Source organism: Microcebus murinus, chromosome 28, assembly GCF_040939455.1.
Source record: "Microcebus murinus isolate Inina chromosome 28, M.murinus_Inina_mat1.0, whole genome shotgun sequence".
Lineage (NCBI taxonomy): Eukaryota > Metazoa > Chordata > Mammalia > Primates > Cheirogaleidae > Microcebus > Microcebus murinus.
Genome location: NC_134131.1, coordinates 6553702 through 6574909, shown reverse-complemented (window position 1 = coordinate 6574909; position 21208 = coordinate 6553702). Strand labels below are relative to the sequence as shown.

At 36.7% G+C, this 21208-nt stretch overlaps 1 protein-coding gene across 2 annotated transcripts in view; it reads left to right on the top strand.

The window, feature by feature from the left end:
• CNTN3 (contactin 3) overlaps positions 1 to 21208 on the top strand; it is a 304606-nt gene that overhangs the window by 196797 nt on the left and 86601 nt on the right. For both annotated transcript variants that reach the window (XM_075998483.1, XM_075998482.1), the window contains exons 6-8: positions 16146 to 16349; positions 17452 to 17554; positions 18078 to 18262. In XM_075998483.1, the coding sequence (XP_075854598.1) occupies positions 16146 to 16349; positions 17452 to 17554; positions 18078 to 18262 (492 nt within the window). The remainder of the gene's footprint in view (positions 1 to 16145; positions 16350 to 17451; positions 17555 to 18077; positions 18263 to 21208) is intronic.

Here is a 21208-nt window from a genome sequence, read left to right as displayed (position 1 = left end):
ACTCATCCCAGGCTCTCTGCTTTGCCCACAAAACCTACATTTTGAGTATTTAGCTTCTCTGTAGGATCCCTCCTGAGAACTACCACACAAGACCAAAACAACAACAAAAACAAGAGCATAAGATTTATTGCACATTTACCATTTGTTGTGCGTGCCAGTATGCATTTCCTTATTTAATCCACACAACAAACCTATGAAGTAGGTACTATTATTATCTTAATTCTGCAAACAAAGACACTGAAGCATAGACAGGAAAAGAAACTCACTCTGGCTTACAGAGCTAGTAGGCACCAGAAGTAGGGTTAGGTCCTAGTCTTAGATTTTTAGTGTCATTTTTTGGTTTATTTGTGTTTGGTTTGGCTGATACTTATGTTTTTAAGTACTACCCTAAACTGTCTTGTATAAAAAGTGAAAATTGTGAAAGAGATTTAATATTTTAAGGGATAGAAGAGATCTTAAACAGCAGTAGTCCGCAACTCTTTTGAATTCATGAATGCATTTTAACTGTCATGAATGTTATGATTACTAACTTAACTGACTAGCTCCATGCAGAAGACAGCCCTGATTAGTAGTGGTTTAGGCTCTGACCCACACTGAGTGGATTCAGATCCTTCTAACTATATTACATGGTCCTTCCTGCATTGTCTTAGTTAATCATAGTAATTTCTTCATAGGCTTTTGTGAGGAATAAATAAGTGAATATGCATAAGTTGCTAAGATCAATATCTGGCTCACAGCAAGAATTCAGCTGTTTGTGTTGTTTCTTGTATTTTTGAGAGAGAAAATACACAAGACCCAAAAGTTACAATGAATTCAGTAGCACTTTTTAACTGACAGTATATTTTTGTTAATCACAGTCTTGCTCACACATTTTAAATAGCGGGGCCTACATAGCTATTATGTAACATGGAATTTGTTCAGTCTCTCCATCAGCCACAACATGCATATGGATCCTGCAGTCCTTATGGCAAGTCCACAATCCCCAAAGAATCCACATCCCACAGGTTGGCAACCAGGGCTAGCTCATGCAACTTTCTTATTTTTTGGGTAAGAGAAAAAGCTGAGACCAGAGAGTTGAAGTGAATTTACCAAAGGCACATACCTAGAGAACAAAAACAAGTCTAAACCTCAAATCCTATGGCTCCAATGCAGAGCTCTTTCCTTCTTCCAAAGATGCCCCCAAAAGCTTCTTTCAGGTTGTTTTAAGATATATCAGAGAAATATCTCAGTTAAACACTGGTATGTCCTTAAGCAGCATTTTGCACTCTCTGAATTTCTGTCATCCACATTATCTTTGCTGTTTTTCCTTGTTAGCTGATAGAGGAACTTCCCTTCATATCTTCATATATAAGAGGCCAAAAAGAAATTTGGAGAGATGTTCCATGTTCTGCCTACCTGCCACCATTAAAGGTCATCTGGTACCCTAGAGAATGATGATTAAATCTTTATTGCTAAGACTGTTCTCATTGTCTTCATTCACATTTCCTCTGAGGACCACATAGTGTAAAAGCAGATTCTTCAATTTTCATTTCAAAATATTTTCCTAAAAAGAAGTGATAAAATTTATTATTTTTATCAGAGCCCAAGTATGATAAGTATCTATGAGTGACCGAAATAAAATATAGCTGTGAGGTTGCGTGATCTAAAACACGGCACTCTAAATATTCTGATTTAATTCATGCAAATTGGAAGCTAGAAAGGCCCTGTATTGCATGCCAGTGGAAAGTCAACTAATTGAATTAATAAAATGAAAGGATGAAAGAAATAAACACACCCATAAACTTCCCAGAAGATATGTTGCTGAGATAAAATGTGGTACAAAACAAATAGGAGCATTTCAGTAATTCCCAGAGCCCTATACAACATATGGTCTCAGAAAAGACAGAAAGAGTGTCCAAAAACAGAGGACTTAAGTCCCACAGGGTAACTAAACTAGATGTATTGCCTTCACTTATAACCAAATAGCAACTGCCAAAATGTAATTGACAGAAAAGAAGAGATCTTCGTATCACCTCAGATAATATTAAGTAAAAGAATCAAAGTAAACAGGATATATCAGCAGGACAACTTGTTTAAGATGATTTGATTTGTAAAATAAAAACTTAATATTGTTAAGGAGAATACATTGAAGATGTGATATTGAATTCGTAGGTGAAGGAATAAAGTTCAGTATTCTTCCAGTTGAAAAAGGATCAATGAACATTTGTGTCAAACATATTAGAATTTCTAGGTAAGTTTATTCTTGACTTTGATCAAGGCAGAATCTAATACTCTTCTACTACAGATCAACATATTTGTTTCTTAGGAAGACAAGCATTTTATCCTGTTGGCTAAAGAATAGGAAGACAATTGCTATTTTTTTGTTTTTTGTTTTTTGGGTTTTTTTTTTTTATTGTTCACAAGAAGACCGTTTCCTTTATTAGAATCACTTTATACAGAAATGTTTAAAAGAGGGAGCAGGTAGATATGTTGCATTTCTTTGTATTGTTTCAGGTCAATATATTTAGAGAAAAAAAAAAGAAAGCAGTGATATTACAACTTCTATTATAGGTTTGTTATATTTTTCTTAGGAAAATTTAAAAGGAAAAATTTATGGAAGTAGTAAACATAAACTTTACTACAGTTTAGGAACAACTATAAATAAAACCATCATATTTACATTATATTAAATATTTGGGTTGGTTTAAAAGGCCAATGCTCTTTTTACCAATTGAGGATTATGACTTGAATTTGAAACTTTTCTCCCTGAAGCAAAAATTAGTGGAGCTACTGACTTTAAGTTGAATTAGGACACATTTACTTTTTATTTCTTTAACTCTACCTGCCTCAGTGGACTCCTGTTCTACAATTTTGAAAATGACAATGAAGAATTCCACGGTTAAAATGTTGCCTTTGACATGCCTTACCTCCAATGCTTCTCGTTTGTTCTTACTTATCTTCCCTCATTGGCCAACTCAGCACACACCTGTTACTTAAAATTGTAAGTTAGTTAATATAGGTGGAATGTTGAAAAATAAAATAGGAGTAAGGAAAACCCATTTTAGTAGCAAGGGCAGAGCTCCTACTAGAAAATAGTTGTAGATCAAAAGGTCTTTATATCATTTTTCAAATGATATAAACAGCCATCATTTTTGAGGGGCTCTAGAATAAGAGTAATCTATGACTCTCTTGCTAACTGTCACCTCTAACTGTTCCTTATTCCAGAGCAGTGGAAATTGTGGAAGAGACTCTGAATTAGGGACATTCAGATATTTCTTTAAGTAGGAAACTCTAATTGACCGGAAACTATTATATTCTTTCGCATTGCCTGGAGTATACTGTAAAGAGGGAACAACTGATAGGAAGGGATCAAATATGAAGTACTAGCAATACAGAGGCTATAATAAATAAACTTTTCAACAGAACAAGTGCTTACAGTCAAAGATCAGAAAGAGTAAATTTCTGAAGGGCTATGTGCACTCTCGTTTTCATTGCAGCACTATTCACAATAGCAAAGATATGGAATCAACCTAACTGATGAGTCCATTTACGGATGAATGGAGAAATAAAACGTGGTATTTGTACACAATGGAATACTATTAAACCTTAAAAGTGGAGGAAATTTTGTCATTTGTGACAACACTGTTGAACCTGGAGAACTGTGCTAAGTGAAATAATTATGCTAAGTGAATTATTTCACTTATGCTAAGTGAAATAAGCCAGGCACAGAAAGACAAATATCGCATGATCTCAGTTATATATGGAGTCTAAAAACGTCAAGCTCAACAGGTGTGCCCCCTCCTTAGCCCTCCTGTCCTTAATAAGTCGTTTCATGAGCAAGATCTAGAAGGTTTTTTTTTATTCATTTTTACTTTTCCCTCCCTAGGTAGAAGAGAAGGTAGGTTGGATGGTTTGTTCTTTCTTAAAAAAAAAAAAAAAAATTATGCCATTAAACTGAAAATCTCTGTTAAACTCCTTTATCTTTTGTTCACTTGTCTATTTCCTTTGTAGCATTTGACCACAGTGATACTTTGAGTTCTTCTAGATCTCTGCTGGAAAGTATTTTCTCCTATTGTTGATCTGTTGTCAGTATTTTATGTTGAAGATGTGAAGAAGTCCTAAATCATCAAAAATAAATAAATAAAATAAAAAATGAGTAAAAAGGTCAAGCCCATGGAAGAAGAGGGTAGAATGGTGGTTACCAGAGGCTAGAGGTGAGGGGTAAGATATGTAGAGATGTGGATTAAAGGGCACAAAATTCCAATTGGACAGGAGGAATATATTTTCTATATTAGATATAATATAGATATAATATATCTATCTATATATATATAATATAGATATAATATAATTTTCTATAATAGACAGGAAATGTATTACATAGCATAGAATAGTGACCATAATTAATAATAATTTATTACATAGGTCAGAATTACTGAGTATATTTGAAATGTTCTCACCACAAAATAATAAACATGTGTGCTAACAGATATGTTATATTGATTTATTCATTTCACAGTGTATACATACATCAAAATATCAGATTGTACCCCACAAAAATATATAATTAGAATCTGTCAAATAAAGATACAAAATGTAAAGTTTTTATAAGAGTCAAACACTGAAAAAATGAGCATTTTAACTGAAATCTGAATTTGAGCAGTAACCTTATCTTCCTTTATATATATTTCTCTCTACATCAGGGTTTTCTTTATTAAGCTAAATTATTAAAATTGAAGAAGCACTGTTGCAATTTATTTTCAGACTTTGAAAGATATTTTTACAGAGTCAAGGAGTGATAGATTTTTTCCTGGACATATCAGCATAGCCAAGATAGATGAGAACTGGAAAGATAGTGGAGACAGAGAAGCAATGTATGTGTAAATATATATATATTTATTATTTATCATAACAAGCAGGGAAACATGAGGTAGTATAAATACTGTTTTTTGGACTCTGTTTTCAATCACTTTTCTCAAAGTCTGCAAACTATTATTTATATTTGACTCGAACCTGAGGGTGCTTAAAATATCCAGCATGTCCTTTAGCATGTAAAGAAATTGGCATTTGTTGATTTGGATTAAAGTATGGGGATTACTTTTGATTACTTTTAATTATTGATTTCTTTGGGCATCATTTTTGTTGTCATGTTTATTTCGGATATTGAGGCATAATTGCCTATCCTTCCATAATAAAATATTTAAATAGCCACTGTTTGTTAAAAGTCAGGTGGCTTTATCCTGTCTTTATAATGTAACTTACAGGTAAGGCATTGGTTTTTATTTTCACCTATCATTCAGAAAAGTTAGGAAGGGTAAAGATTCCTTTTAAAATAAGTTTTTAAGTGGTGTTTATTTTGATGAATGATTTGATGTAGTATAAATGGCAAGTATTAGTACTGTGTGTGTGTGTGTGTATGTGTGTGTGTGTGTAAGAGAGAGGAAAAAAAATATATATATATATATTAATTTATTCAGCTTCATAGGGAGTCATTCATTGTCCCTGGTAAGAAGACTCTTGTGATTTGGCAGGGTGACTTCATGTTCTTCTGATGACCTCATTTCTACTTACCAGTGAAAATGGAGATTTTATTCTGCTTTTAAAAATCACCCACATCACAAGAAGAAGACAGTCAAGGCCCCCTCCATGACATTTATTAAAAAAGGAGTTTACATTTTCATAAAAGACGATGAGACCTAATGAGAGATGGACAGAGCTGTTGTGATGCCGCACCTTTATTTACTAGCCCTTAATTATTTCAGCTATTTTATTGCACATTTCCCCTGTCTGTAAGTTTCTTTTGTATAATTTGCAACCCCAAGAAGCCCCTCTCTGGAATTAGCTTCTGAGGTTGGTGTGGGAATTATAACCCAAAAGCACCACCTTTAGATTCATTAAAGGGTGGGCTTCCTGTAGTCAGCTCGTACTAAAGAAAATTTCCATTTTGCAAGGGCAGTATAAATTTTGCATATCATTTTAATAGCAAGGCAGGTCAATCAAATTATAATTGGCTCCAATTAGCACTCCCATGAGCTGCAAGATTCTTTACCTTCTCCTGGACTGCACTTAAAAAGAAAATGTTATTTACTGTCACTGAAGTCATAAAAATAAGTTTCCTATTCAGTATAAGCGATGAAGAAACTATGAATCTGGCAACAGAGTTTTGGCATAGATTTAAAACCTGCACACCAAAATGCACATTATATCAAGTACGTGCAAAATGTGCTATTGCAAAGCACTTTATTTTAGCTGCACAAGCAGCTCTTGGCATTGAAACTTCTAATGATCAACAGCATTTTGGTTTGAGCTAATCTTAAGATTGCTTTCTAACATTTTCAGGGTCTCTGAACTATTTTGGAAAGGTACATTTTGATAACAAAAATGAGGAAGCAGAGAAGAAATGGGTTATATTTCCAAAGTCTGTTCTATCTTAAATGTCAATGCTGCCATTTTGGGGTTTCTGTTCCTGAGTCTCATCACTGTACCAGGAAGTCCAGGTACAAGCTAAGGGGTGCAGGAAATCTGCAGATTGAGACTGTAGCATGAGAGAATTGTCAGGGCTTCACAAAGCATCACAATGACTTTGTTTCTCAGTAGGTCTTGTTTTCTGCTATGAAAATTTCAGCTGCTTTCTTTAGCGATGCTGCGCCTCTTTAGCAGCTTTGCCAAGGGAAAGATGTCAGTAAAGGCTTTGCCAGTATTGCTCCTTGTCCTTCTCAGATACCCCAGGCTGTTGCTGCAAATCCTGGAGTGTCTTTGTATTTCCCCTCAGCTTTGCACCTCTCTATGTTGAGATGTCCCTGGAGCAAGGAGAGAAGGGTAGGGTCATTCCCACCAAAACAACTTGAACTGAGGATAGGAGAAAGGAAATTCATTTTTTAAAAATGTTCTTCCTCAAAAAGTCCCCAAACAATAAATGCTGGCATGGATGCGGAGAGAGAGGAACACTCCTACACTGCTGGTGGGACTGCAAACTAGTTCAACCTCTGTGGAAAGCAATATGGAGATAACTCAACGCGATACAAGTAGATCTACCATTTGATCCAGCAATCCCACTACTGGGCATCTACCCAAAAGATCAAAAGTCACTTTATGGAAAAGACACCTGCACTTGAATGTTTATAGCAGCACAATTCACAATTGCAAAGCTGTGGAAACAACCCAAGTGCCCATCAATTCATGAGTGGATTAATAAAATGTGGTATATGTATACCATGGAGTACTACTCAGCTTTAAGAAACAATGGTGATCTAGCACCCCTTGTATATTCCTGGATAGAGCTGGAACCCATTCTACTAAGTGAAGTATCTCAAGAATGGAAAAACAAGCACCACATGTACTCACCAGCAAACTGGTATTAACAGATCAACTCCTTAGTGGACATATAGGAGTAACATTTATTGGGTGTCGGGAGGGTGGGAGGGGGGAGGAGGGGATGGGTATATACAACCACAATGAGTAAGATGTGCAATGTTTGGGGGATGGACACACTTGAAGCTCTTACTCGAGGGGGGAGTGGGGGCATGGGCAATATATATAACCTTAACACTTGTACCCCAATAAACGCTAAAATGAAAAATTAAAAAAAAAATGTTCTTCCTGAGAAAAAAGGAAGGTTACACAATGCAAAAGAAAATACAGAATAGCTTCTAGAAGTGCTCATCAACTTTTTGCATTAACAAATATGGAGGAAGGTGCTTCACTTGGGCACCTGAAGGAAACTGCCACATCAATGGCAGCAGCCCTGGTACCGGGAAAGAGATGGGGACACTTGTTAGGAAAGGAGCTTCCCTGGCAGAAGCATTAAAAGTGAAGACAAAGGGCAGCAATACCCTGTAGAGCCAGACTGTGATGAAAGGTGCTGGTATCCACTGAAAACACTACAGCTCCTAAAAGAAAATAGTAGAACCGAAAATAGTGGGATAGCATATCAGGAAAATGTGTTATCTCTTAGAAGCTTCTATTACAAACAAAGTGGAAATGGCTCATGTGTGCTCACTCAAGGTAGCAGCTAACACAGGAGAGAAGAACAGGAGACGTGGAGTGCTGAAATCTTACAGGAATGGTATGAGCTTTGTGAACCTGCATGTCGGAGTTAGGACACCATGCTAGCCCTACAAAGAAGACAGCAGTAAAAATAAAATAAGACAGTCAAGGGATTGCCAGACTCATAACTTGGTCTGTAGGTACACCTGACCCAGGAACAGGGCTCAGCAAACCTTTTCATAAAAAGGTCAGACAAATATCCCAAGCTTTACGGAATGTGTAGTGCCTGACACAGCTACTGAACTCTGCTCTTGTAGCATTAAAACAGCCAAAGACAATAGTGATTGAAGGGGTGTGATTGTGTTCTCAAATCCTCAGTTTACAAAGCAGGGCAAGAGGCTGGCCTGGATCCCTATTTATAGTTTGCTCACCTCTGGTCTATAGTCAGATGTAAGGTACGCAAGGAGAAAGAAAATATCCTTGTTAGTTTTTACCCTCACTGATCATTGTTCTTCTTTTCTTAAGACTCTCACAAGTCAGACTTGTTAATACTCTAAATCAGAATGGATGAGGTAGATATTTTAGCACGAACAAGAAAACGTGCTGTATATCATAATGTTGCCCTCAAAGCAACAACTTACAAAACAGCTTCTGAAAGACAACGTTAGATTTGCTGATACATGCCTTTCGCTTTGTAGTGCAAACTCCTCAGTCCTAACCACTGGCCATTTGTTCTTTGAACCTTAAATTCTCTTGCATTTACGACATTGCTTTAGAGTCTCGGATATGCACTGCGTCCCAGAACTTCTGCCGATGTGGTGTCATCTGTAAGCACCAGAGCGGAAATTCTCTTCCCAGTTGTATGAGTCAGGGATAGAAATCTTGAATGACATCAAGCAAGTTTTCACATACTTGTGCATATGTCTTGTTTTAAAGTCGGTCAAACTTCCCAGGTGGCACCACAGAAAATGGCCCTGAGACACTTTTACAATTTCGCCTAAGTGCGATTTTGTTTGACAGAATTTCTCCTAGAAAATGTCCATACCAAGGATTAAATCTCCTTCATAATAGAATTTTATAATGGAATGAGAAATAAACCCTTAAACGTCAGTGGTGTGTATATTAATGTATCTCCAGGTAAACACCAGAGTGGCATATGTCATGTTAAATTGACTGATCTTATACTTAAGTGACCCAAGAAGGAATATGGCTAGAGGAGGAATGTCATTCATCACATATTTTTCAGAAAGCAGAGTCTCAGTACTTTATTTTTTAAATTTATGGCTTTGATAGGTAAAACTTCTTTGCTCTTTAATAAAAAATATTTCATATTTCTGATATTCACATAGCATTGTTAATAGAAAGCCCACTGGCCAAGGCATTTTGGCATAATGTGCTTGTGATTTACACAAGAGGCTGTGAAAGGTTTTGTAAAGTCTAGCTTGTTTGAGTACATAAAATTATCATTTTTATTACAGCGCTTTTATTTATCATAGTACATAAAATTATCTTGAAAAATCTCCAAAGAATGCTGATTTGATATATATTTTACTTTGCACTATACAATTAATGTTTATTGCAAATGCAGGCTTTTATGATAAGGAAACTCTGTATTATAGCAGATTTTTTTTACTTTATTCAAAATATAATAAATCATATAATTCTCAAATGTTTTCAGTCATAATTATATATATGTGTGTTTGCATATATATATATTCTTATGCAGTCATGTAGGCATTATAATGAAAAGTGCAGATCTTCTCTTTAAGACATAAAAGTTATGTTTTATTTCATCTCAAAGAGAAAGTCTATAAAGAAAGATAGGTATACTTCTCATGACAGTGTATACTATATTAAATATAAATTTTATTCCCTCCTATAAGTCTTTCGATTTATGGATTTTTGTAAAAAATAATGAATCACTAATTTAATTATTTTTGGGTTGTCGTAGTTAAAAAATAATCCATCACAACAAAGTGGGCTTCATCCCAGAGATGCAGGGATGGTTCCACATATGCAAATCTATAAGTGTAATTCACCACATAAATAGAAGCAAAAACAAAGACCATATCATCCTCTCAATAGATGCAGAAAAAGCATTTGACGAAATTCAACACCCTTTTATGATAAGAATGGAACAAAATAGGCATAGGCAGGACTTACCTAAAAATAATACAAGCCATATATGACAAACCCATGGCCAACATCATAATGAATGGGGAAAAATTGAAAGCATTCCTGCTTAGAACTGGAACCAGACAAGGTTGCCCTCTATCACTACTTCTATTTAACATAGCGCTGGAAGTCCTAGCCTGAGCGAACAGACCAGAGAAGGAAATCGAGGGCATCCAAATGGGGGCAGAAGAGGTCAAACTATCTCTCTTTGCTGACAATATGATCTTATATCTGGCAAATCCCAAAGATTCTGCCATAAGACTCCTGGAATTGATAAACAAATTTAGCAAAGTCTCAGGTTACAAAATCAATGTACAGAAATCAATAGCATTCCTATATGCTAACAACAGTCAAACGGAGAACCAAATCAAAGATTCAATACCCTTCATCATAGCAATAAAGAAAATAAAATACCTAGGTATATATTTAATTAAGGAGGTAAAAGACCTCTATAGGGAGAACTACAAAACACTGAGGAAGGAAATAGCAGAGGACATAAACAGGCGGAAAACCATACCATGCTCATGGGTCGGCAGAATCAACATTGTTAAAATGTCTATACTACCCAAAGTGATCTACAGATTCAATGCAATCCCTATTAAAATACCAACATCATTTTTCACAGATGTAGTTTGATAGCTCTTTTGGAATACTCCACCGCTATACTGGTCTTATAGTCATATAATATAGAATCTGATTCTTCTTTAGGAAAGCTTTTCTTTTTTTCTTCCTTTGGAAATTCCAGCTAAAGCACTTAGCACCACAGTATACTTGACACTTAAACACTTGACCATTCTTAGCTATTATCATCATTTGTGTTAATTTCATGTTGCTGCTGTAACAAACTACCACAAACTCTGTCCCTTGTAAGACAACACACATGTATTGCCTTACAGTTCTGTAGATCAGAAGTCAAGCACAGGTCTCACTGGGCTCAAACCAAGGTGTCAGTGACAGCAGTGCTGTCCCTTCCCTTTTGTAGCTTCTAGAAGCTGCCCACGTTCCTTGGCTCTTGGCCACCAAGCAAGGGGTCACATCACTCATACCTTTGCTTTCGTAGTCACACCCCCTTCTCTGACTCTCCTGTCCCCCCTTGTCCTCATGAGGACCTTGGTGACCACCTTGAGCCCACCCACATTCATGGAAGTCACCTCTGCATCGTCTCTTTGCTGTGTGGGTTACTTACCTATTGTTGCTACAGCAAGTTACTGTAAGCTTAGCGACTTGATAACAACACAAATTTATAGTCTTACAGTTCTGGAGGTTCAAAGTTCAAAACTCAGGTTCCCTCGACTAAAAAGCAAGATATTGGCAGGCCTGCATTCCTGATGGAGATTTTAGTGGAGAACCTGCTTCCTTGATTTTTCTGGTTTCCAGAGGCCATCTGCATTCCTTGACTCAAAGCCATGCTCCATCTGTCTTCAGGCCAACAGCATAGCATCTTGAAATGTCTTTCTCCAGTGACCACTCTGCTTCTGTCCTAACATTTCCCTTTTTCCCTGTGACCCTCCTGCCTCTCTCTTATACCTCCTCCTTGGGGCTACATTAGGCCCATCTAGATAACATGGGATAATCAGCCCATGGCATGATCTTTAGCTTAGTTATTCCTACAGAGTCCCTCCTGCCATATCAAGTGGCATATTCTTAGGTTTCAGGGATTAGAATGAAGATGACTTCTAGGGGTAGTTATTTTGCCAACCACACTGTTAGGCCCAAATGCTCTCTTAAGCTTACATTTAGATGTTCTAACCACTCATTAAACATTTACTTCTAGTTTCCTTGCCTGAGTCTCTAAATCTATTCTTATTACAACCTCTCCCAACCCCAGAGAGTTTCCTTTTCCTGCTTTGCCTGTTTCTTCTCTTTATTCCAACTCCAAAACCCTAAGAGTTAGTCTTTGTTATTTACTCAGAGATCTTTATTTTCTTCATTTTCTGGGGATATGTTTGAGACAAATGGTGGAGGAAGACTATTAATATATGTATTCAGTTACATCTTATTTTAATAGTTAGGCCATATCATTGTCCTTTTAATTTAAAATTATTCATACTGTAATGTTGAGATATAAAGAGAAAGGGACTATTCGAAAACTCTTTAAAATTGTTTTCTATACTGTAAGATATATATTTTCTGTACAATTTTAGGAGGGGCACATATGCAATTTTGCGTGTAAGCACATTGTAATTCAAGCGATATTAGTATGCCAGTCTGAGACAGCTCTCTAAGTTTGCCTGATTATAATAACTCATTAAAAGAAGAATGCAGAGATCATAAGTCCTACAAAACATTTGTTTTTCAATATGTATGAGGGCTTAGGGGCTTCTGCTCAATGGTTTAGCCCATGGAGATAAGGGTTCCATAAATGTTAAGATTTTTCTTCTTCTTTCTTTGGTGGGGATCTTATACTACTTCTCTCTGGGATACTGACTCATCTTCACTTATCTGAAGGGCCAGTACCAGAATCAGTCAGGAGTCCGTTTGCATATTTGAAGAGTCTGAGAATGAGGTGAGGGGATTATCTTGATGGAAATGAAGGGGAAGGATAGTTATCGCTAGGAAAGGAAGTCAGTGAAAATGGGGGTTTCCTCTAGATCCAAGGTAAGGGGCAATTTTAAATGCATGGGAGAGTCTGTTATTCAATTTCAGCAACCCTGTGTTAGTTCAGCTTCTCTGAGAAGCACACACACACCAAGATGGGATTAAAGGGTCAGATTTAAAAAAAAAAAAAAAAGAATATATATATATATATATATATATATATATATATATATATATATATTGGGGAAGTGTATCTGTGAAGGATCAAGGGAGAAGGAGCAGAGATGAACAGAGAGAACCTCAGACCAATGAAGGTGCCAAGTCTGTGAGCAAAGAGAGGGGAGGAAAACTTGAATAGGAAGAATGTCAGGCTGCAACAACACCATTCTGAAAATGCTGGGTCTGCGATGATGGGAAGTCTCCAAGCCAAAGTTGCCCATTAGAGGAATCCATCCCGGGCCGGAGTGAGCCAGCGTTAGCACCTCTGTCCAATTCAGTTAATGAAGAGCAGCCCGGGGAGCACAGCTACAGTGCCCAAGGGGCAGCAGGTAGAGGCCATGGGTCAGCTGTGGTCTGTTCAGTAGGTTCTCTTGAAGTGACACCCAACTAAGTAGGACACCTCCATGTCCACCACAGTGCACACCTTAATTCATACATACTCACTTCATGTTCATTTGGGGAGCAGCTTTAAAATAATTTTAATCTTAAATTTTTTCCTTTACTTCTCCTAATAGTCAATTAGTTACTCTGTCATATAGGCAAAGCCAATGCAGTATCTCTATAACAATATCATAATAGCATTTTACGTATTAACGATATTAACTTTAGGGTTAAAAGAGAGATTATGGAGTCATACAAATATTATTTTGGGTTAAAAATTTTTAATCAAAATTACATTTTTGATATTTATTCCAAGTGTCACATGGAGTTATTGTTCATACATTCTCATTGCCATATAGTATTCTCTTGCATGAATTTACTAGATCTTAGGTTTCCTGATTCTGAATTGGAGGTCTTTCTATCAGCCATTCTCATTTTAGTATAACTGGTATAATAACATTGACTTCTTATTCCTAATGGACAGCTAAGGTCTTCTATATTTGGGGGCAATGGAAATCTGGCTGGATAAAGGGAGAAAGACAACCTTGTTAATTTCATGTGCAGAACACTCTGGAAAATAAAGCAACCGGAGGTTGCAGAGATTGGGAAGACCATCAGGAAGACTCCAAAGGGCTATTACTACAACAGCTGCCAGTTTTAACAACTGCAAAACGAATTCAACCTACCTTACTAGCCTTATTTTCCGCAATGGTTTATTCAGTATTATTATAAGGGAAAATTGTCATCAGATCTTGCATGAGGCTAACTGCAGACCGAATGTTTGAGATGCATTTTTTTCTATACAATCTGACTAACAACGTTAGATTTCATAACCTATCACGTGACTGATTGGAATTTCATGAAACACTCTCTGCCGATATGATAGCATGATTTAAAGATCAGTTTGAAGTGAAAAATCAATGTTTCTGAATGCCTGTACAATTGGCAGAAAGCTTGCTAATCTTTGGAAACATCGAGATTTTGCATTTGCATTCAGAGTGGGAGTTAGTCATCATGTTTCATTTCCACCAGGAACTTAGTGTGCTCTTTCCTTTGCAGGCCTTCCCCATGTCTTACACCTGGAGTGCTTTGCTCGTCAGAGTGTTCTGTCCTTTAAGGCCTGTTCTTCTGTCATGAAAGAATGTCACCAGTCCTTCCTCTAAAACCCATGCCAACTCTCACTCGGTCCTTACACACGATCTCATTGTTATTTGCATATTGCTTTGCTGTTCCCTTTGCCAAATGGAAAGACCTTTCACAATTGTAATTATGCCTTAAATCTATTTGAATTTGCCATGCAATAAATTAGTTTTGATTCCATATGTTTTCCAGAAGTTCTTTTAGAAAAGCATCACAGTAACAAATCAATGCAATAAGATTAATACAATTGTAAAAGAAAATGGGGCTAAGGAAAGAAGGGAGCCAATAAGCCAACCATGATAGCTATGCTTAAATATCAACTTGGCTCTGAACAACCTGGGCATCTAGAATAAAGGAGTATAATATTATTTAGCCCTCATTATCATAAAAGAGAAGAACGATAGTTCCTTTGGAGAAAGTCGGTTTACCTTGGCCCTGAAGTTCAAGAAAACTCTCATATTGGACTTTACATAGGCCATAGTCAGTGGCATAATTTTATGTTTAACTAACTCAATAAATGTTTATTGAGAACATACTAAATGCCTTCGGATGTTTCATTTTGCTAATTTGAAGGAGAGCAAGGGCAGATGAAATAAAAATTAACATCAATTGTTTACCAAGTAGTGGGAGGACAGGCAAGTAAATAGATTATCACTTACTGAGTGGTGAGTGCTTTAGTAGAAATAAGCTTAGAGTTGATCTGTGTAGGAACATCCACCCAGAAAAGGAAGGAAGGAAGGAAGGAAGGAAGGAAGGAAGGAAGGAAGGAAGGAAGGAAGGAAGGAAGGAAGGAAGGAAGGAAGGAAGGAAGGAAGGAAGGAAGGTTAAGGAAGGTTAAGGAAGGTTAAGGAAGGATTAAGGAAGACTTCTCTGAGTAGGTGATTCCCGCTGTTGGAACCAAGCTTTGAAAACCATTTGGAAGTTATCTAGAAGAACGGGGTTTAGTGTTGAAAATGTGAGGAAAACACAAGAGATGACAGAGACAGAGGGAGTTGTAGACCCCAGGGGCAGTGTGTCCAAAGACCCAGGTGCAAGAAATTTCCTGGGGCTTCTGAGATGCTAAAGCTTTATGCAGGGGCTTAGTAAGGCCACATGTAGCCCTTCAGGTCCCCAAGTACGGCCTATCGACCAAATCCAAACTTCACAGAACAAATCCATTTATTAAAAGGATTTGTTCTGCAAAGTTTGGATTCAGTCCAAAGGCCACACTCAAGGACCCCAGAAGGTCACATGTGGCCCCACGGCCACAGGTTCCCCACCCCTGGCCACTCAGCCATGAAGGGCCTAATGTTCAGTTTAAGCAAATTTGCATTACTCCTGAGAAGTTAAAAAGTTGTGGAAAGTTTGGTGTCAGGAATTGACACGATAGGTTGGCGAATTTGAAAAATCATAGAAAGGTGCAAGCCGGAGATCCAAATTAAAAGCGAGCAAGACCTGGGCCAGAGAGGCTTGTCAGGAGATGTGACAAGAGGCTTGTCTGGAGCAGGGACAATGACAGTAATAATGTTGTTCCCACAAGAATGATAATCAACATTGGTCCCCGTCGTAATAAAAAGTGAATAATAAGGAGAGTATGGCTTCATGTGGCTGCTTGTCTCCATGACCTGCAACAAAAACAGGCAGCCGTGCTTTGAAGTAAAGGTGATTTCGTATGGTTCTAATATACTATAGATAGAAAACTTTCTTTTAATAATGGAACTTCTTTCTCTCTTCAACAATTTTATTAGAGCTATCATATGCGTGGATCTTCAATGAATATCCAACGTTCGTTGAAGAAGATAGTCGGAGATTTGTCTCTCAAGAGACAGGGCACCTGTATATATCTAAGGTGGAGCCGTCGGATGTGGGAAATTACACGTGTGTGGTGACCAGTACGGTGACAAACGCCAGAGTCCTGGGCTCGCCAACTCCTTTGGTGCTGCGTTCTGATGGTACGAAATGTTTCAAAGCGTAATTCGGAGTAGAAACAACGGTGGTGTCACCGTAAGCAAAAACAAACGCCGGGGGGAAAAAAAAGAAAAGTATCTCTCGAAGAGTTAACCACATCATTTTTTTTGGGGGGGGGGGGACAAAGAATATTTGTGAGCACAGTGATGAAAACTGTTCCATAAACTACAGGTCCTTGTTCCTAATCCTTACCCGGCCCCAGCTTCATAATTTGCAGCGATCATTGCAAGATGAAAACGAGCAGCTGCTTTGTTCAAAAGTTATTAAGAATTTCAAGATGGTGACAGCAAAGCATTAAACCAGCCACGAGACCCTTCTCGGCCTGGGGCTCAGGTTGCCTTCCCACGGAGTCACCTGTCCTAACTTTTGCCAGCTGGAGGTTTTTAAAGCTCTGGATATTTTGTTATAAGCAAAAAGCATCACTAAAAAAAAAAAAAAAAAAAAGCATTAAAGAAAAAATCTGTTTCATCAACACCTTGATGGCTGTTTATGGAGAGTCTGTGAGTTGCAGAGGAAGCAGATTTGTAAGCCTGGGTGGTTGACCCACTTACTCAAAACCACATCTGATATAGCATAATGCCATGACCACAAAGTATTGAAGTATTTTCCAGGCAGTTATAATTGAATTTGACCTTTCCCATTTATTAAGTCACTGTTTCTTGACTCCAGGGAGCCATTTAATAAGTTTGAGATTGTTATCTGTGCTATCAGAGTACCATTAAGTAAATTCCCTGCCATATTTTTGTTCTTTAGGAAATTTCAGGAAGTCATAATATGTTATATAATTCCATTTGACTAGAATGCCCAAATTGAATATAGAATTTCAAAAGCCTCCCATTTTATGTAATGTAAAAGGCATAGTGGTTTTCTTGGAACTGCTCTGTAAGTGGTAACTTATGAATCAGCAAATCCAAAATTCTTAAATATTTATTGATGTTGCACGTTTCACCTGCGTTAGCACTAGTGAGTAATTTAAATCACTAGGGGAGCTGGTTCAAAATGAGCAAAAGAAAGTTTTATTTAAGAAAAAGGAGTCAATTCCAAAGGAAATGCTGAAACTATTATCTTTGTATTGTGGATTTACAGGTGTGATGGGTGAATATGAACCCAAAATAGAAGTTCAGTTTCCAGAAACTCTTCCAGCAGCTAAAGGTTCAACTGTGAAATTGGAATGTTTTGCCCTTGGAAAGTAAGTTTTATAACATTCAGTCCTATCTGCTGAAATATTAGGTTGCTATAAGAGATGGTGTTTTTTGACAGATTCTTCTCCTTTCTTTATTTTCGGAAATTTACTTTCATTCTGAAACAAAGGAAAAAAATAAAATGCAGTAAAAATGCGTATATAAAATTTAGTTTAAAACTTTATTTAAAGACAATTGGAGAAAATGACTATGCCTGCTTAATTTAATAAACTAAATTGGTGGGGGATTTTGTTCTTGTTTATTTGTTGTAATCTAATACAGTGGATATGTATTAGGCATTTTTCCCCTAAATTACGAATCGGCTCAAGAAAAATGCACAGTTCATTTTGTTAAAATACCAACCTAAAGAATTACCTTTTTTTTCCATCAGGTTTATGTAATCAACCACTGCAGGTGATTTTTAAAAAATATGTGCCTTTTATTTTCTGCCTTAATAAAAGCTTTATTTTCTAACTCCAAAAGGCATTCATTGCATGATACCAGCAAACAATTTGACAATTTTCTTATTAGTCCCATACCTCAGATTAATTGGAGAAGGAGTGATGGACTGCCATTTCCCAACAAAATTAAATTAAAGAAGTTCAACGGTGTGCTTGAAATCCCCAACTTCCAACAGGAAGATGCAGGTTCCTACGAATGCATCGCTGAGAATTCAAGAGGGAAAAATGTTGCCAGAGGGCGTCTCACTTACTATGGTGAGCATGTACTTGGGACAGATGGGAGTTTTAGCTTTTGATCTCTCATCTATGCAATGTGCTTGAGGGGTGGGAGATTATAGCAGAATCCCAACGTTCAACTATCTTGTTTGTTATACATTTTGTTAAATGGCGATGAACACTTATCACAGAAGAAATTAAAAAGGGATAACATTTTACAACAAAGGGGATGTATTCTTTTTGCATTTAAAAATGGTTTATATGATACTGAAATATTTCTTTTATTTTCCTAGGAATAGATCTTTTCTATCTGTCCTCTCCTCTAGAAAAGATTGTTTTATATCTTTCCTTATTACCATTAGTAAGCAGAAAAAACCGTCTACTGGGAAAAGTTGCAATTACTGTATTACCCAAACAATATAAACCAAGGCTCTTGTTTAGTTCCTCTAAACGAGAAGTTATTCTCTCTCCTCCAATAATGTATCTGTACTCTGTTTGTTGTCTTTAATTTGTAATCACATTTATTTGATGTACTGCTGAACTTGAGCAAAGAAAAAATAATAATGTTACCTTTATTTAGAGTCTATTTATAGGAAAATTAGATTGTCTTTTGTTCAAAATTTGTTTCAAATCCCTTTGATTTAAAAAAAGCTAGGTTTTTGATGAAAACATAGTTTAGAAAAAGTAATATATATATATATATGTATATGAAAGAGACCTGTTAAGTATAGAGAGATGTAAGCTCAGTGAATATGTATTTGCAATTTAATCATTAGAAATATTGTAATAGTATAAAAGAAGTAGGAATCGATCACTTTTGTGAAAGGCAAATTACATTATATTCTATTTATCTAAGAAACTAGAAATTGAAACATTTTGCAATGCGTACTTGTATAGCATGCATACATGTTGCAGGGAAGAAAACATTTGGGAAAACAAATATTAAAATTATAAGGCTTATTATGACTCCCTCCTGGAAAATTTGAAGTCTGCAGGTACATTACCTCTGACACGATTAATATTTATTAATGTGTGTGTGTGTGTGTGTGTGTGTGTGTAAGATTTTTGGATCTGTCCAGAACAAAATGGAAGCATTGTTTGGCATGTGCCATTTCTGTTTTGTAACTTTCCCATCTTATTACATGATTAGTTTGCAATATGCAGCACAGAAGTTACCCAGGTGTCTAGATCTACAGGTCTACAGGTTCCTGGGATCAGATGGAAATGGGGGTGTGAGCTGTGACTGTACAGATTTAAGGCACCCACAAAGCAAGTAACCTTTTTTAATACCCTGGCTCACTTCCTCTTTTCTGAGCAACCACTGCCTGATCCAGGGTAAGAAGTGACCATTAGAAGGAAACACAGGATAGTCCAGCTGTCTCAATATTTCAGTAGAAATGTTTTTAGCTCTATGTAACAGCAACCCTGCATTAGTATTGAACAATTGTATCCTTCATACGATGAGAAATCCAAAGCCAAACTGTCATTTGGGTACCTTATCATCAAGCCCTGGCTCAGTTTCTCTGTGATTTATTTTTTCCCCTTTATCTACTATGCCCTGTGCTCTTCATGTCAGCTTCCATTATGATCACAGAATGTCTGCCAGCAGTGACCAGCACATTGGTGGTTATTCATCCTTCGTTTCTCCAAAACATCTAGCAATCCCCTCCTTAGATTCTACTGGCTCCACGTTCATTCCTAAACCAATCGCTGTCAAGGCAAAATTGGGCTGCACAGTTTAAGAGCCTTTCATTGGAAAGCTGACTTTCCCTGGATTTTATGGAAAATGTGAGGTGATGGAAGCCAAGATAGCTGAATGAAAAATTGGGGTCATTATAGGACTGGGGAAGACAGGAAATGAATGCACAACAGAAAACCAACAGCATCTGCTATACTTAGTAAAGGAGGTAGACTATTGCTTTTAGTCCATTATGTAGGTAATGTGATATGTACCTAAGAAATAAAGTAGAAATTAAGGGCATAGAGCATTTCGCAAAAGTTGACTAACAATTCCGGCTTAAGATAAGTGTATTCAATAAATGTTGTGCCGTCCTATGGTTATCTGCTCTAATATTTCATTTAAAAAATGGTCTGATAGAATATTTGGGTCTCATATAATAGAATAAGAGGGGAAATCATGATTAATGTGTCAGTTATAATCTCAGGATTGGGTTAGCCTAGCAAATTATCCTCCTATTTGGAGAAGAAGAATATTAGCATGGGAAGCCTGTGGGAAATTTTGCAGAAGCTCAGATCTCAGTCAAAGGCCCACATGTGAGTCTGTTTACAGTCATATTCCATCTCGGACTGATTATTCCTGAAAAAAGAAAATATGTTTCAATAGAAAATAGAGAGAAATGATTTGGTACTGAAGTACCCTTCATACTGGGCAAGTAGTTTGTATAGCATAAAACCAAAATAGGATAAAGGTTAGACCTGTATGTTTTCTGTAAAAGCTAAATAGCCATACTTTCATTTCGGTGTCATTTATAAAAAGCAATTTTATGAGATAGAAATGGAAAGACAAATCTTCCTGTGGTTGCAATTAAATAGAAATAGATAAACTGTTCCTCCATATGGAGGATGCAAATGTGGATCCCACAGCACACATCACATGCATAATGCAACGTGAAGCCAGTAAGACATCTCACCTCCCAGTTTTGGATCTAAAACGCAAGCTGAGACTTGGCCAGATACGCTGTGTATATTGAGTGACTGTCATTGTAAGTGGTATGATGCTTTCATCTGTAAAATAATTTTCCAAATCCTTTCTAAAAACTTCAGTGAAAATGATAAATCCATTTAGTCCAACTGATTTGCATACATATAATTTAAAGTTGCATCAGTTATTTCTTTTTCTGCTAAAAAAAAAAAATCATGATTCAAGTTGAACCAATTTATCCATCTTTTCCTGCTTTCATTTTAACTTGCTTAGAGGTTCATAAGATGCTAACTGGTTTGTATTTAATTAAGAGTTATTTCTAA